Below are 14765 nucleotides of genomic sequence, written 5' to 3'. Positions count from 1 at the left end.
AGAATTCTGCTCCCAGTCTAAGCGCAGATCTTTCTCACCTCCCACCCCCAACAAACACTCTTCGCATCAGGCTCTTTTACCATATTTTGGCAATAAATATGCAGCACTTTCCAAGGGAATTTCGGATCATGAGAGAGATTGTCTGATATGGAAAAAGGAAAGCTCACAACAGCTCTTCATGGTATAAAAACAAATATTCCTCAAGATTGGTTCCTTGCATTTGCTTTATGCTCTTTGTATTAGTCATCTACTGCTGTATAACAAACCACCCCTAAATTTAGCATCTTAAAACAATAATAAGCATTAATTCACATAGTTTGTGTGGATCAAGAAGTTGGGGGCAGCTTAGCGGGATGATTCCGGCTTGGGGGTCTCTCAATCAGGTTTCAATCAGGATGTTGGGCAGGGCTGCAGTCATCTGAAGCCTTGAGTGGGGTTGAGGAAATCTGCTTCCAACATGTTTCTCTTCTATGGCTGGCAAATTGGTACTGGCTGTTGGCAGGAGGCCTCAGTTCCTCCTATATTTACCATAGGGCTGTGCATGTCTTCACAACACGGCAGCTGTGTTCCCCCAAAGCAAGTGATCCAAGAGAGACAGGCAGAAGCTACAATGCCTTTTATGACCTATAACCTCAGAACTCACCCACTATCATTTCTGCAAAATCTTATCGGTAACACAAGTCAGCCCTGCTCATTGTGCAATGGAACCACACAAGGGTACAAATAGCAGGAGGCAAGGATCATTGGGGGCCATCTTAAAGGCCAGCTATCACATTCATCATGCCACTCTTTCCATCATACAGGAAATAGAGATTCCTTGAATAATGAATGTGACCAATCTAGTGGTCCCTGAAAAGGGATAATCATTATTTATTTTTGAATTTGCATTCTTTGTTACACATTACACTTACATGACATTGTTAGTCTCAATAATTGCTAAAAGTCTGATCAGCTACAGGCACAGTGAAAAAAAATCTGCTTCTAGATAGCTCTGTGCTGCTGTGCTAAGCCAGGCAGTTTGCTTTTCCTGGCTCTATATTCTTTGATGTACTCCTGTGTGTACTACTGAACAATACTTTGCATTGAGTCTTAAAGCAGGAGCTTAACTGTTCTGAGAGGTAGTTGCTGAATTATTTTAAGTAGGGGAGCGACTAGGTCATATTTGCATGTTATTAGGCTTATTCTGTTGCCTGTGTGCAAGATAGATTGGTGGTGGGGAGGCACATAGAGCAATACTGGAGATAGACAGTACCTTTATCACAGATAAAAGTTTTACAGCTCTTGGGGCCGGCCCCGTGGCCGAGTGGTTGAGTTCGCATGCTCCGCTGCGGCGGCCCAGGGTTTCGCTGGTTCGGATCCTGGGTGCGGACATGGTACCGCTCGTCAGGCTATGTTGAGGCGGCATCCAATGTGCCACAACTAGAAGGACCTGCAACTAAGATACACAACTATGTACCAGGGGGGATTTGGGGAGATAAAGCAGAAGAAAAAAAAAGTTTTATAGCTCTCAGCACTGGCTGTGATTCCAGATTTCCTCATCAACGAACCTGAAGCTTGGCAAATTACTCTTGCCTGAGCAATGGTTTGTGCTGGTAAATATTTAACAGCTAAAAAAGGAGAAAGAGTGAGAGAAAGAAACCCTAATTTGTACCATTTGCCAATTTCTGTGGCATAAAGACTTCCACCATGGCTAATTTTGAGCTACCAATATTATGTCATTGGACAGGGAATTGGGAAGAGGTGTGCACAATTGGCCAGTACCACCTGGCTTCGGCATCCACTGCCATCTTTGAGCTCTTGAAGCAGCAGCAGTCAGGAGCAGGTTAGCAGGTCAGGAACATGAGGCACCAGTTGAGCCAAAGCCCTTGTTCACATAGCCAGCAAGGGGGAAGATGGATTCCTAGGCACCTGCTCACCCCAAAGTGGGGATGCCAGGACCTGAGGGTCCTCATTACCTGCAGCGGCCTCTTGGTGCTCAAAACCTCCACTTGGATCTTCCAGACCACAGGATTAGCCTCTAGGAGTGAGGGCAAGAAAAGGGACGTGGGGAGAGAGGCAAAAATTATTTAAACATCTAAGTCTTGATTTATTTACTAGAATTATCCTTTCAAACTGTTGAGAGTGAATCTTGGAGCGAGGCCACTAGACATAATCCAGTTGAAGTTATCAATAACGCCTTTTCTCTTAATGAGAAGCTGTTGCCTTTTTCTATAAAGCAAAACCCTGGAGAGACGAGTATAGATTCTTTCTACAGATGGTTTCATTTAATGAGACCACTCAAAATCATGATTCCTAGTCTCCTGCTAACAGGACCCAGTCACACTGGGTTTTTCCTACAAAATAAGGAAAATCTTGTCTCCTTTCCTCTTCATCCACCATCTTACTTTCTTCCTCAATCTTTGCTGAAGAATTTGTATTATGGAACAGGAAAGTTGGCATATTTCCAAACAAAATACAGCAAACAAACTTCAATTCCCCATTAATAGCAGATTTAGATATGAATACTAGGCAGGCTATAGTTGTTTTCCTCCCCAAGTTCTACAGTCCTGCAGTGAGGTTTAAAGGGCTCTGGCATGCTACAGCACTGACATAGAACTTTCCTGGGCTGGAGGGTGGTAAGACACCTAGCAGGTACAAGGAAAATGACCTCAAAAGGTTCCTCCAATGAAGGGGTGGAGAAGCAAGGGGAGAGACAACCCCTAAGCTAACCTGTCAGTACACTTTAGGATAGAAGATGTTGCTAATCAATGGAAATGGGACAGCGAATTAAGATCTCATCAGTCCTGTGGTGGTGACTTTGATTTACATCTCTTCTGCAGGGACCTTTCCTTTTTAGTTTTTCAAGACAGAAGACCTGAAACAAGCTCTTCAAAATCCCTCCTAAAACAGCTATTTTATAAAATATTTCAGAGGCAACCTAGACTGTAAGTTTTTAAGCTTCTTTATACAAATAAAGAAAGATGAGATCAGGGGAAATAAAGAAGGAAGCAAAAAGAAAAACCTTAATTGACAAGCTGCATATGCTTCCTCAAGATTAGACTCAAGCTATGTATTTTTAATGGAAATACCACAAAAGCAATGGTGTGTGGCCTTCTCATTGCATCATATCAGGAGGTGCTTGATGTTGGCGTGTTTCATCATTGGTGACAAATTTGATCACTCAGTTAAGGCTGTATCTGCCAAGTTTAGACAATAAAGTTACTATACTTTTCCCTCTGAAATTATTAAGTAACTTGTGGAGCAGTACTTTCAGACTAAGTAAATATACTGTTTTTCATTAAAGTTTCACTGACAAGTTTTAATTCCACTGATGTTTTGCTAATTCCATCTTTTTTTATATATTACTTGGTTTTTACTCTAAGAAATAGCTTTTCTTTCTCCCATTTATTTATATCACTATGGACACACGAATTTTTGGCTTATTCAATGGGTTATGACCCACTACTATTATTTACCTTGATGCTCAGATTGTCCCAGATTTGGCCAGTGGGAACCTCTTTAAGCTGGCTCCTGGGTAATTTGATAAGCCCTCATCATTCTTTGAGCATCTCCTTACCTTCTTAAGGAACAAGAAGTGCTGGGCTCATCTTGTACTTTCCCTACCCAAGAACTGGAATCAATCTTTTCTCTAAAGGGCTCTGTGCATCATGTATTTTTAAAAATTAGTCTGGGATAATGGTTGCAAATAATCTGTATTTCCCATTTCTGCTTGGTAATTGAGTCTCGTGAATTTGGTTAGCACGAAGGGATTCTCTTGCATTTAGTCCCCCTCAGTGAACCTGCCCAACTGAGGGGCAGACTCTGGATTGTGGTGCTTTAGTGTAATCAGATGGGGATGCCCAGCCTGACGCAGCTTTAATTTCCAGTGCAACATATGACTCTGCCATCTAATGTACTATTATAGAGCTGTGGGTTCAGTGAGGAGTGCATGTGAGAACTATTCAAAAAACTAAAGCTCATCCCACGTTTCAGAAATTTTAAGGTGACTTACCTGTCAGGACAACTTCTCCTGGCAACTCAAGTTCCAAAGAGTAAGGAAAAGTCCTCCTACTTAACCATTTGAAAACTCCCAATCTCCAAGATCACAGACCATTAGAAAACTCCAATGATGAGGCAAATCTGGCACATTGACTTCATTCAGAGCTTTTCTGTGGAATGTTAAAACAGCCCAGTGAACTCCTAGGACCATTCTTAGAAATGAATGAAGGGTCTTGATGCTTCTGGAATAACAAATATATGTTTTTCCATTCCTTTCCAACTGCTACTCTATAAAGCTTTAAATGAGGCTGCGTCTTTTTCAATTTACATATATTTGGGAAACATTTCTCAAAATATTTCACCTTAAAACATTAAGGAAAATAATGATAGAAACAGAAACTTGTAAAAATACATCTTTTAATAAACATCAAGAAATACAGTGCACTTTTATCGAGGTTTTACAATGCAGTTTACAGCAAACATATTATCTATTATAGTGTATATTTACAAGTAAAGTAAACTCATGGTTTTTTTCTCCCACGGCTGGATAAACCATATCTGGTGCATCATACGACATTTAAGGTTGTTTTCCAAGCTGGCTTCTATAAAACGCCCTTAACATTAACAGTTCGTAACAACAAAAAAAGATGTCCCCCATCACAATGAGCCTGATGAGTGCTCAAAAGTTACTAAAAAGAAATGTAAATACTTGCTTTCCTTTGATGGCTTTGAAGAATAGCTACTGATAGAAAATCTGAAATATTAAAGACAACAAGGGAAACAGCTGTTTCTTTTGTCTACTGAATCCATAATAAATACTAATTTGAGGCCAAAAATTATGAAAAGAATCCAAAAGATTCTGGTAGGAAAAACTTAACATTTATATTTATGATCCCATGGACTAAGAACTGTCTAGCAATATTAATGGCTGAGTCTACTTTTCTTTAACATTGTTTAGGTAAAGAACAGGTGGACGGTGGAATTCTTGACACTTCTGGACAAATTTAGTGAGAGAGGGAACTGAAATTCATTAGCAAAGGGGGAAATTAATATTAATCTCAAAATTCTACCTGCCATTGTTTTGGAATGATCAGGATTCAGCTACATCCAAGAAGAGTTAAAAAGAATGGAACTGAAGGGAACTGGAAGCTATAACTAAAAAACCATAGTCTTGCATGCTTTCTACTGATGGCATTTAAAAATTACATAACTGGATTTATTTGCTATATACATAAACTAGTGTTGGAATTAGAAAAAAAGCATCACTCACATCCACAGAAGTATCAGAATCATACTCAGATTTGCAAAGAGGAATAATAATCTGTTTATCATGCAACCAGCTGTGAAATTTATAATGGTTAATAAAACAAAATCCTTATGAACAGAGTAGTAATGTGTAGCAAATTATAATAAGTAAGTAAGCAGCTCAAATTCATAAGGGTGAAGACTCATTATCCCTGAATTTCTAAACATTCATCTCAGTGTTAACATGGTTTCATCTAAACGTTAGCCTGTTAGAAGAGAGATTTTAAATACCCCTCCCTCTTCAACACACACCTTCAGAGGTGAAAAGGGAACAATTAAGTCTCTCTACCACTTTCACCCACTGTCATGAATCTGACAGTGTTATTACAGTGTCTAAACTAAGGTAGGTGCTCTAAAGGATCGAATGAATTGAATTTCTAGGTTCCAGAATATTGCTGGTATTATACAATAAGCCTGTCTGCCACAAAGCCACATCTCTGGCTGAAATAAACTCCTGGATCAATGATTGAGAAGTTAAGACTAGCTGCCAACGAAGTCAGACTGTTCCTTAATTGTCAGATAACAGTTTGATCTTCTCTATTAAATTAAAATTTCTTAGTGGATGGGACCAGATCTCATACTTTTCATGTATCTTCTATAGCACCTACTAAAATGTTGGGCAAAGATAGAATCAGTGATGGGGGTGGGAACTGAATTAAGTGTGAAATATGGTCATGGGGAAGCCATACCTTACTTCACCCATCACTCAAAAGGCAGTCATCAGAGTGAATTTCTGATGTTGTCACTGAAGAAGAGATGTTTGTTCCCTACCACTGTCTAAAGGAAAACAAACCACTTGGGCCTCCTTATTTCTTTCTCTTAGTTACTAAGAGATTATACATGGGCATGAGTACCACTTGGTGGATGACACCTGGAATAAAGGTTTTCTGCCTCAGAGGAAGCACCAATCCATCACATGGCACATTTTTAACTCCAATAATACATTTATAGAATCATGAACTTTTAAAATTATGTTAAATGTTATTCATACTAATAGACATTTAAAATGTTAGGCATATTCTTTCTGGTATCATTTAAAATGCATTTTATTTTTAAACACTGGCATGAGGTAGAAGACAAGGAACTCACAAAAGAAAGTAATCTTCAAAATACCAAACTCTATTCAATACAATCAGCCCCGAGACAGAAGTAGGAAAAGTTACAGCCTTAAGCTGGTAGACTGACTACTGTTAAAATATTACCCTTACCTGCAGGAAATTTCTTATATTTGAAATTGCTATTTTTTTGCCCAGTTTAAGGTATTACGGAAAAAGGACAAGTTCTAAAATATTCATAAAGATCGTATATAACAGCTTCTCTTAGCCATCATTTTTTACTTTACCATGTTGCCCGAAATCACCTCAATTGAGACAAAGGTCCTTCGCACTTGAAGAACTGATGAGATATCAATATGGAGGTTAAAAATCCTTCTAGCATAAGAAGCAAGATAAAAGGAATGATTCACATTTAAAATAGTTTACTTTTCATAAAAACTAGCAGCACTGCATTCTACCAGGACATACAAACTTGGCTTCATTGACTGGTCAGAAACAAAGCAAAACATATTATAGGTCCAAAACAGTTCCTTGCACAAGGGAAAAATGAGGATACAAGTTTTCTTTAACAACTATTTCCCCATCAGGTGGTATGTGAAACTACTGGAATGTCAATTTCAATGGCAGAAAGGCGGGAGCGTGCTGAATAGGGCTGTGAGTAAGTATGCATACTGGGAGGATGGGAGTACAGCGGTTGCCAGAAAGGAGAAGGCAAAGACTTGCATGCACAATACCAAATAAACAGCAAAAGGGAAGTCATAAAAAGGCCCCCAGCACTAGCAATAGTGACATAAACTGCATAGTCAAATGTAAAGACTGGCTCAAACTTCTTGTTCAGATGGATGTTATAGAAGATGACCCAGATGGATGGGGAGAGGCTCACAGTACCAGCCAGGAAAAACAGCAGTCCGGCCACCAGATGGCAGCCTGCACTATTGACCAGACACTTGGCCAGTTTGATGTTGGGCACTGAGGACCTGAAGGCCGTGTTACACATTCCAATCAGGCAGAGCAACAGGGCACCCATCGCAATCAGAATGCTGAGGGGCAGGGCAAACTGGAGGACTCGCAGGTCCAGCTGGTCAACTGATGAGTACCAAGTAGCATCGTACATCAGGCAGTCACTGCTCCCATCATACCGGGCACATTTCACCCACAGGCCTGTGTAAACTGTCAGGTTCTTCTCGTTTCTGTTGAACGTGATCAGTCGTAATTTTCTCCAGTTGGGAAGCAGAGTCCCTGCAAAGAGGCCTGCTACCGAGGCAATTCCACACAGGAAGGAGAGGACTGTGGCTGCATGGACATCCCGACAGCCCATGGTAGGCAGGCTTGTGCAGTACTGTCAGCCAGACTAAGGGGTGATACACAAGAGGACAAATCATGAGGGGACAATAGGAGAGCAAAGCAGGAAGGGTGGTGCTGATTGGCAACACAACTAATGATGTCAATGAGAAGAGGGAAATTCTGTCCCTTGTTTCTTCTCTATGTACAATAATGTATATAAACACATGTGCATGTGACCTCAGAGCAGAGGTACACACACACATGCTTGGTTCCCACTGACTGGGTTATATAACAACTGAAGTCTTCAGACATGAGTATTTTATTCACAGTGAATCTGAGGAACAACTATAATAATTTCAAATTCTCTTAACATCACATTTGAAATTCTCTCGGTTGTCAATAATCACTAATTCAATACACATATATCAAGCATTTTCATGTGTCAGGCTCTCAAAATATATAGGTTTAGAGCACTCATCACCTATCAACTACAAACAACACAAATTCAGCCTCAAATGCTCATACAAATGTAAAATGAGGCTAGCAGACAGCAGAGAGGAAGGTGGCTCATAAAGAGACACAGGTGTAGGAAAAGCAGCGCTGGGGGACAGAAGAGTGGTTGAGGGCACTCAACTGAGCCAGACTGCTTGGGTTCTAATCCACATTTCCTCACTTACTAGCCGAGTGACTTTGGGTCAGTGACAGAACTTCTCTGTGCCTCATTTTCCTCATCTGTAAAATGGGAAAAATAACAGTGCCTACCTCGCAGGGTTGGTTGTTCTAAGTATGCAATGAGTTAATTATAATGTCAAGTGCTTAAAACACGTCTGCCATGCCGTAAGTGCAATGCAAGTGTTGACATCTTAGCATCAGCGAATAGCTCAGTGCTTGGCATACTAGAGCAGTTCAAAGAGCATTTGCTGAATAAATGTAAAATAAGAAGGCAAACATCTCAATCGTATATACTAGGCAGACTGGAAAATTACAAAACGTAAATGGACTCCTCTCCAATGAGTTAGTCAAATGAAAAGAAGAGAACAAATGTCTCTGACGTCATTCTGCTAACTACTTCCTGGCTGATTCAAGATAATTTGTGTGCTTTTCAGGTTATTATACTATTGGCTATTGGTTATACTATTACTGCTCATTTAAGATGAAGGCAAAGATTTCTGAAGTAATGGCAACCTATCTCTATCAATGCAATTAAGAGGAAAAGAAAAAAGTAGCCAGGCCTTTCTCTCATCCCTTTTTCTGTAGATGACAAACTGTAAAAACCAGTATCTTATTCAGCTTTAATTTCTTTGGAGAGTTTGAAACTCACTTTCCAAACACCACTCAAATGTATTTTCTCTGCCTTCTACCATGCTCCCTATGAGGCAACAGGACAGACTAATAAGGTAGTACATTTACTTCTTTTAGTCAGACCATGACAAATGGGTAAAGTTGAGAATATTCTTATTTCTGGATAGAGTACATATTTAGAGAATCTATCTTCCTTTGCATAGTCAAATATCATCTGCTGAAATAGTGGCATAGCATTCCCCGGAGTTCAGGGGTCAGAAAGAATGCCAAAATGCTAGGAAGCTGTGATCAAATGTGTTCGAATAGGAGGGCACAATGTTCTTTACGTATTTGTATATTTAATCCAATCATATAAACTAAGAAAAATTTTACTAGCAGAAAATATATAGGTATGTGTACATACTTATATACACACATATATACAGCATAATATAAAATCAGAGTTTAAGCACAAGTGACCATTTTTTAAAGTTCTCAGGTTAAGCATAATTTAGTTCTAAGTTTCATCATTAACATCAGTCAACTATTTGTTTATCATATTGTCTTTTGTCAATATTACCAGAAGTAGCAATTGCTTAAGAAAGTGTTATGGATGAAAACAAAACACAGGAATTATAGTCCGAATTTATTTTTTTCATGCAAACTGGGGAAAAACTTGTCTTGCTTAATTTTAGCAACCAACCACCTTGGTCCAGCAATGAAAACTCTGGTGCAAGTTTTAGGAAGTTTACACTAAAAAGGCTACTAATGATGTCAAGCTCCAGAATTCAGCTTCCTGTTGGGTTGTGCTCAGTCACCTCTCTTCCCCATACACTGTGAACAACTTGTACAGTGCCTTGCACACAAGTGATTCTAAGAATATTTGAATAAAACAGTAACTCACAAAGGCAGGCCATTGATAATGTAGAATGGACAAGAAAGTAGCCATTACTAAACAATCATTCATTCAACATGTTTTTACTGAGTATGTAGCACATGCAAAACACTCTGTTAGGCCCTAGAGGGATACTGAGGCCACTAAGATCTGGACCTTGCCCCAATGTATTAACAGTCAGACTGAGGGAAAGAATATGTTGTTTTATGAGAACTCAAAATGCTGATAGCAAGTTAGTTGTATGACTACCACATATCAAGTGATTGTTGTTAGGTATTATGCAAAGTGAACCAACAAGGTACCTGTTCATAAAAGTATCATCCAAGGTTAGAGAAAGACTGAGCAATAAAAGAACGATGATTTGATCAAAGTTGTGAAGATATAAGAAACAGGTTCCCTCTATTTCTTTTAAAGCTTCAGAACGCCTTCATATAAGCCACTCAGAATCCTAACCCAATCACAATTCCTTCTTGCTTTCAGAAGTAGGGGACAAACACTTGGAGGATCAACATAACTGAGATTTCTCCACTCAAGCTGCCCTGTACCACTGATTCCTACAATGCAAATGGAATAAGAAATAAGATCAGGATGAATGACTTTATTATTAATAATTAATAATAAATAATAAATTAACTAAATAATTAATTCCTCTAGTCAGCCTATAGACTATCAAACAACACTAATGAACAGAAGTGGGTCAATATTTATTTAAGTATCAAGCGTGTTCAAATTTATCAATACAAGTGTTATATCAGTCCCCTGAACTTGCTTTTGTTGAAGCATTCTTAGCTCTGATCCCAGAGACTGATCCTCAGTCCTATTTATAGAGCCAACAAGGATACCATGGTGTTTTTCAGAAGGGAAACACTATTAACTTTAATTCTTTAGCTAAATTTCAACCTTGGTGCTGGAATTAACATGCTTGCCCTTTGTAACTTTCTTCGGTTGCTTTACTTTTTATGCCCTGTTCTTAACTCCACATACATATGATCTAATAAGTCATATATCGCACTAGATGGATGAAGTAACATTTTATAGGGATAGCTGGGAGAAGGAATACGTTTATTGATTTAAAAGTGAAAGATAATGCTGACTCTCAGGTTAGGATCTGTCCATACTGGGAGGGCAAAAAGACCTCTACTCTTATGCTATCCCAATTAATTTTGAATCCAGAATAATTTTTTTCAAATGCAAATCTGATCATTTCACTACATTTCTGAAGATTCAGTGGCTTCCCATTTCCCTCAAGTTTCTAAAGTTTCACATCTTTCTCATGGTCTCCAAAGTTTCAAATCTCATCATCTAGTTCCTGCCAAATTCTCAATCTCCTTATGTATCACTCTCCTACCTTACACACTATAGTCTACACAGCCATACTGCTTTTCTTTAAACTTCTCAAATTTTCCACTTATTTTGGCTAAAGGCTTTTCCTCAAGCTGTTCTTCCTGCAAGAACTTTCTTAATCCTATTCCATTGTTTGCTAAACCAAGACGTACTTGTCTTTCTAGTTATATGCTCTGGTAGCACCTTTGTACTTTTTCTTTAGTAGTAGTGATTATGTTTCTAATTCCTTGTTCAGTGTTTCTCTTTCCCACCAGGCTGTGAATTCCTGGAGGACAGAGAGCCCTCTGTTCTATTCACTCAGGCACACAGAAGGCACTCAATTATTTGTTAAATGAATGAACAAACAAACAAAAGGTCCATATGAATATGGTCAGGATACAGGGAGAAAATTATAGATTTGCTCTATTATCAGTTCCATTCATTTCATTCATTCATATCCTGTGTTCTGAAGCCTGTGAGCTGCTTCTAGACTATGCCTCTGCTTCTACTCTTTATTGGCCAAAGTCACTCCCTTTATTTTAAAACAAAGTTCATTTTCTTCCCCCAGGAAGTTCCCAAGAAAGATGAGGTCATTCCCAGGCATTTACATACAGACTATGCTTCTAGAAAATCATATGTAAGTTTGGCAACACTAGTTAACTTTCACAGTGGTTAGGGAGTCAATCAATTATGACTATGTTGATTCTTGTGTTTTCAACTTAATAGGTATGTGACATATTGGATATACTCCTCTTCATTAAGGGGGGTTAATATATCAAAATAATGTTTGCCTATCAAAGCTAAACAATTTATTATATTTGTATTTATATTTGGGCTTGTTGTTTCCACCTGAGAGGCAGCTTGGTATTGTAGTCCAGGCAATTGAATACCCAAATGCCAGTCATAGCCTACCATTTACAAACTAGATAAGTCACCTATGTCCTCTGAACCTCAGTTCTCTCATCTGTAAAATGTCCTCCAAGGCAGTGATGAGATCAGGAAAAGTAAAGCCCCTTGTAAAACACAATATGGTCAGAAATTTTAGTTTGTAATGATTGTTAGTAGGCTTATTTACTTTCCTTAGCTAGGAACATCTTTTCTTCAATCCTCTCAGCAAATAACCACAGATGATTACAGCCATATAACAATAATGATAGAGCATTCTTTTTGGAGTAGTTACTAACCAAACCAAATAAGAACTCTGCTTCCAACCAACCACTTCACATTTGTCATTTGACTATCTGTTCCACCATGACTTTCAGAGAAGTAGATGGCCAAAATTTGGCACAAAATTAAAGGTTATCAAAGATATAATTTCAAATAAAAATATTTTCAAAAGGATATCTGTTCTGTGGTTCTGAATAGAGTTCAAAGAAGTCTGGAGCAGGAATATCTGCGAAGGGCTTTAAGAATTCACAGACCCATTACGAGGTATTTTTTCAGGGACAATTCTGAGGAATAGCTATATGAGAATACATGTGTAAGAGCAGCTGTATAATTCTTGATGGTACACTAGCACTCCTTTCTACCTGCAATTTGGGCTTTCTTAGAAACTGCAGGTCATCAATCATTGAACTCACAAGCGAGGTCTGTCCTATAACTTTATTTCAAGGAACAAGAGAAAAATGTGTCATCTGCTATATGGTAGCAAAAGGAAGAGAAATAAGATATAATCAAAGGATGTACTTACTCTTTGAGGCAACTGATGGTTCTAAAACAACTTTAATCAACTTAGAAGAAATATACGCACATCCGAAAAGACAGTAGAGATTATCTGGGCCTAAACAAATAGTAAAAATGCCCCAAATTAATATATCTTTAAAAACTTAATTTGAATTCACAAGGAATTAGAAAAAATAATTAGCAATCATCCAAAATCAAAGAAATTTTATACCAAAAAAGAGGAGCAGTAAGTCTTCTTTTAAAAAGGCAGTTTATTCTTAAACTTACACATGATTTATATGTAAGATACAGAAGAAAAAAACCCATTTTGTGATTTGAGAAGATAGGAGAAATAGGGATAAAAATCACTTTACTGTCTTGGAAATAAATTATCATTATTTAATGAAATTTTTAGATCCTTTTCATGACTATAGTGAAAGAATAAGGAGGGCTGAGGAAACAACTGTGTAGTTAGTTGTCTTGGAAGTAAAAGAAATTCATTATGTTTCTTTTATACTTTTTAAAGGAACACTGACAACAAAACTAGGCAAAGGCGATCTTCACTGTGTATCCTAAAATTCCCAACTAGAACGCCTTTTTGAGTTTACAGTTCTACCAATGGTTCAACCTGCCATTTAAATAAGTTTCGATGTATCTTCTTTAAGCATCAGCAATTTCTTCTTCAAATACTATTTATCTCAATAGGTAGGATGAAAACTTGTAAACGCCTGAGAACTTCCTGGATAGAGGCGTTTATCACTAGCCCTATTATGATCGTTGCATAGAATGCTGTCTGAGACAGTCTGCACAGAAGAGATTTCAAATGGTTCTTTTGTAAATGTATGTTTCTTGAGTTGGTAACAAGCATAATCGCTCACTCCAGAATTACGGGAAATCGTTTTACAATTAAAAACACACACCAGGATCCCTAAGCAATCATTTTAAGTGGGGTCACCATGTCTGGCCTTTCTCTAAGGTAGTGATGGACCCCTTCCAACGCCTGTAACACAGAACTTGGGCTCCAGAGGAAAGCAAACCAAGGTTCCTGAGCACCAGCGATCCCCCTCCTCTCCTCTCCCTTCGAGCTGCGTCCTGAGGAGCTCCAGAGCTGGCAAAGAGAAAGAAAAGGGGGGAAAAAAAAAAAAAAAAAAAGCAAGCTCTTCTGGTTAGAGCCAATGGAAACAGACCGCAACAGTAACTGTTCACGCTCTCAGAACAAGCCCATCCCTGCACCACTGAGTGGGTTTGAACTGCGAGCAGGTCATCATTACACAACCAGCAGCAGCTCGTGGTTCAGAAATAGCAACTTGCAGCTCCACAGCGCAAACCAGGCCGGTCGAGGCCCCAGCCCGGGCTGCTCCAAGATACCTCGACATTTCCATACTCCTGTGTACAAAATAATTTTTTAAAGCTTTATCAAATACCTCTTCCTAAATTTTCACGTCCACAAACGTGGTCAGCATTTTTCAATGTCTCTGGATTCCCCTGGACATGGCTTTACACAAAATCCTCAACTACTTATGCAAAAGACCCAGAATCAGAATATTCTTGACCACACCTACCTGTTTCTCACTCCCAAGTCATCTTACTCGCCCACACTGAGGAGCCTCTTACAGCGTCTCCCTCTCAGCGTCCCAGGAAGTGCGTTCCCAACGAGCCGCACCGGAGGCTTCTGGGAGCCTTAGTCGCATTCTCCCTAGGCCCTAAACAGGAATGCCTGGATGACTGAGGGACTACAATTCCCAGAATCCACGAGGCTGCCGCCGCCGCAGGCAACATCCTGCGACCACCTCCCGCACTTCTCCCGCCCCTCACTTTCCGCATTTCTCTGGCACCTTCAGTTCCGAACCTTCAGGTTTGGGCTATAGGTCAAGAAAAAACACACAAAAAAAGCTAAACGAAACCAAATTAAAAATAGTTTTGAGTTGGATAACCAAGTAAATGTTTCCTACTAAATATGATTTGCCTGTAAGGTTTGTTAG

General features: G+C 39.0%; 1 protein-coding gene across 5 annotated transcripts; it reads right to left on the bottom strand.

Annotated features, from left to right (window-relative positions):
* Positions 1-1441: 1441 nt before the first annotated feature.
* On the bottom strand, positions 1442-14453 carry CLDN12 (claudin 12). 5 transcript variants are annotated; one of them, XR_006889813.1, is made up of 4 exons: positions 14346-14453; positions 12812-12901; positions 3992-4148; positions 1442-2017 (listed from the first exon to the last, which is right to left on the bottom strand). XR_006889813.1 is itself a non-coding variant. In XM_046670066.1 (4 exons), exon 4 carries the CDS (start codon positions 7654-7656, stop codon positions 6922-6924), a length of 735 nt encoding a protein of 244 aa, XP_046526022.1. In that variant the 5' UTR covers positions 7657-7689; positions 10101-10352; positions 12812-12901; positions 14346-14453; the 3' UTR covers positions 4379-6921. The 5 variants fall into 5 exon arrangements, 4 of the variants coding, with proteins under 4 accessions (XP_046526022.1, XP_046526020.1, XP_046526021.1 ...); XM_046670066.1 differs by lacking the exons at positions 1442-2017; positions 3992-4148 and adding exons at positions 4379-7689; positions 10101-10352; XM_046670064.1 differs by lacking the exons at positions 1442-2017; positions 3992-4148 and adding an exon at positions 4379-7689.
* Positions 14454-14765: the final 312 nt, after the last annotated feature.

The sequence above is a fragment of the Equus quagga genome, chromosome 8 (assembly GCF_021613505.1).
Source record: "Equus quagga isolate Etosha38 chromosome 8, UCLA_HA_Equagga_1.0, whole genome shotgun sequence".
Taxonomy (NCBI): Eukaryota; Metazoa; Chordata; class Mammalia; order Perissodactyla; family Equidae; genus Equus; species Equus quagga.
This window is presented reverse-complemented; position numbering and strand designations above follow the sequence as displayed.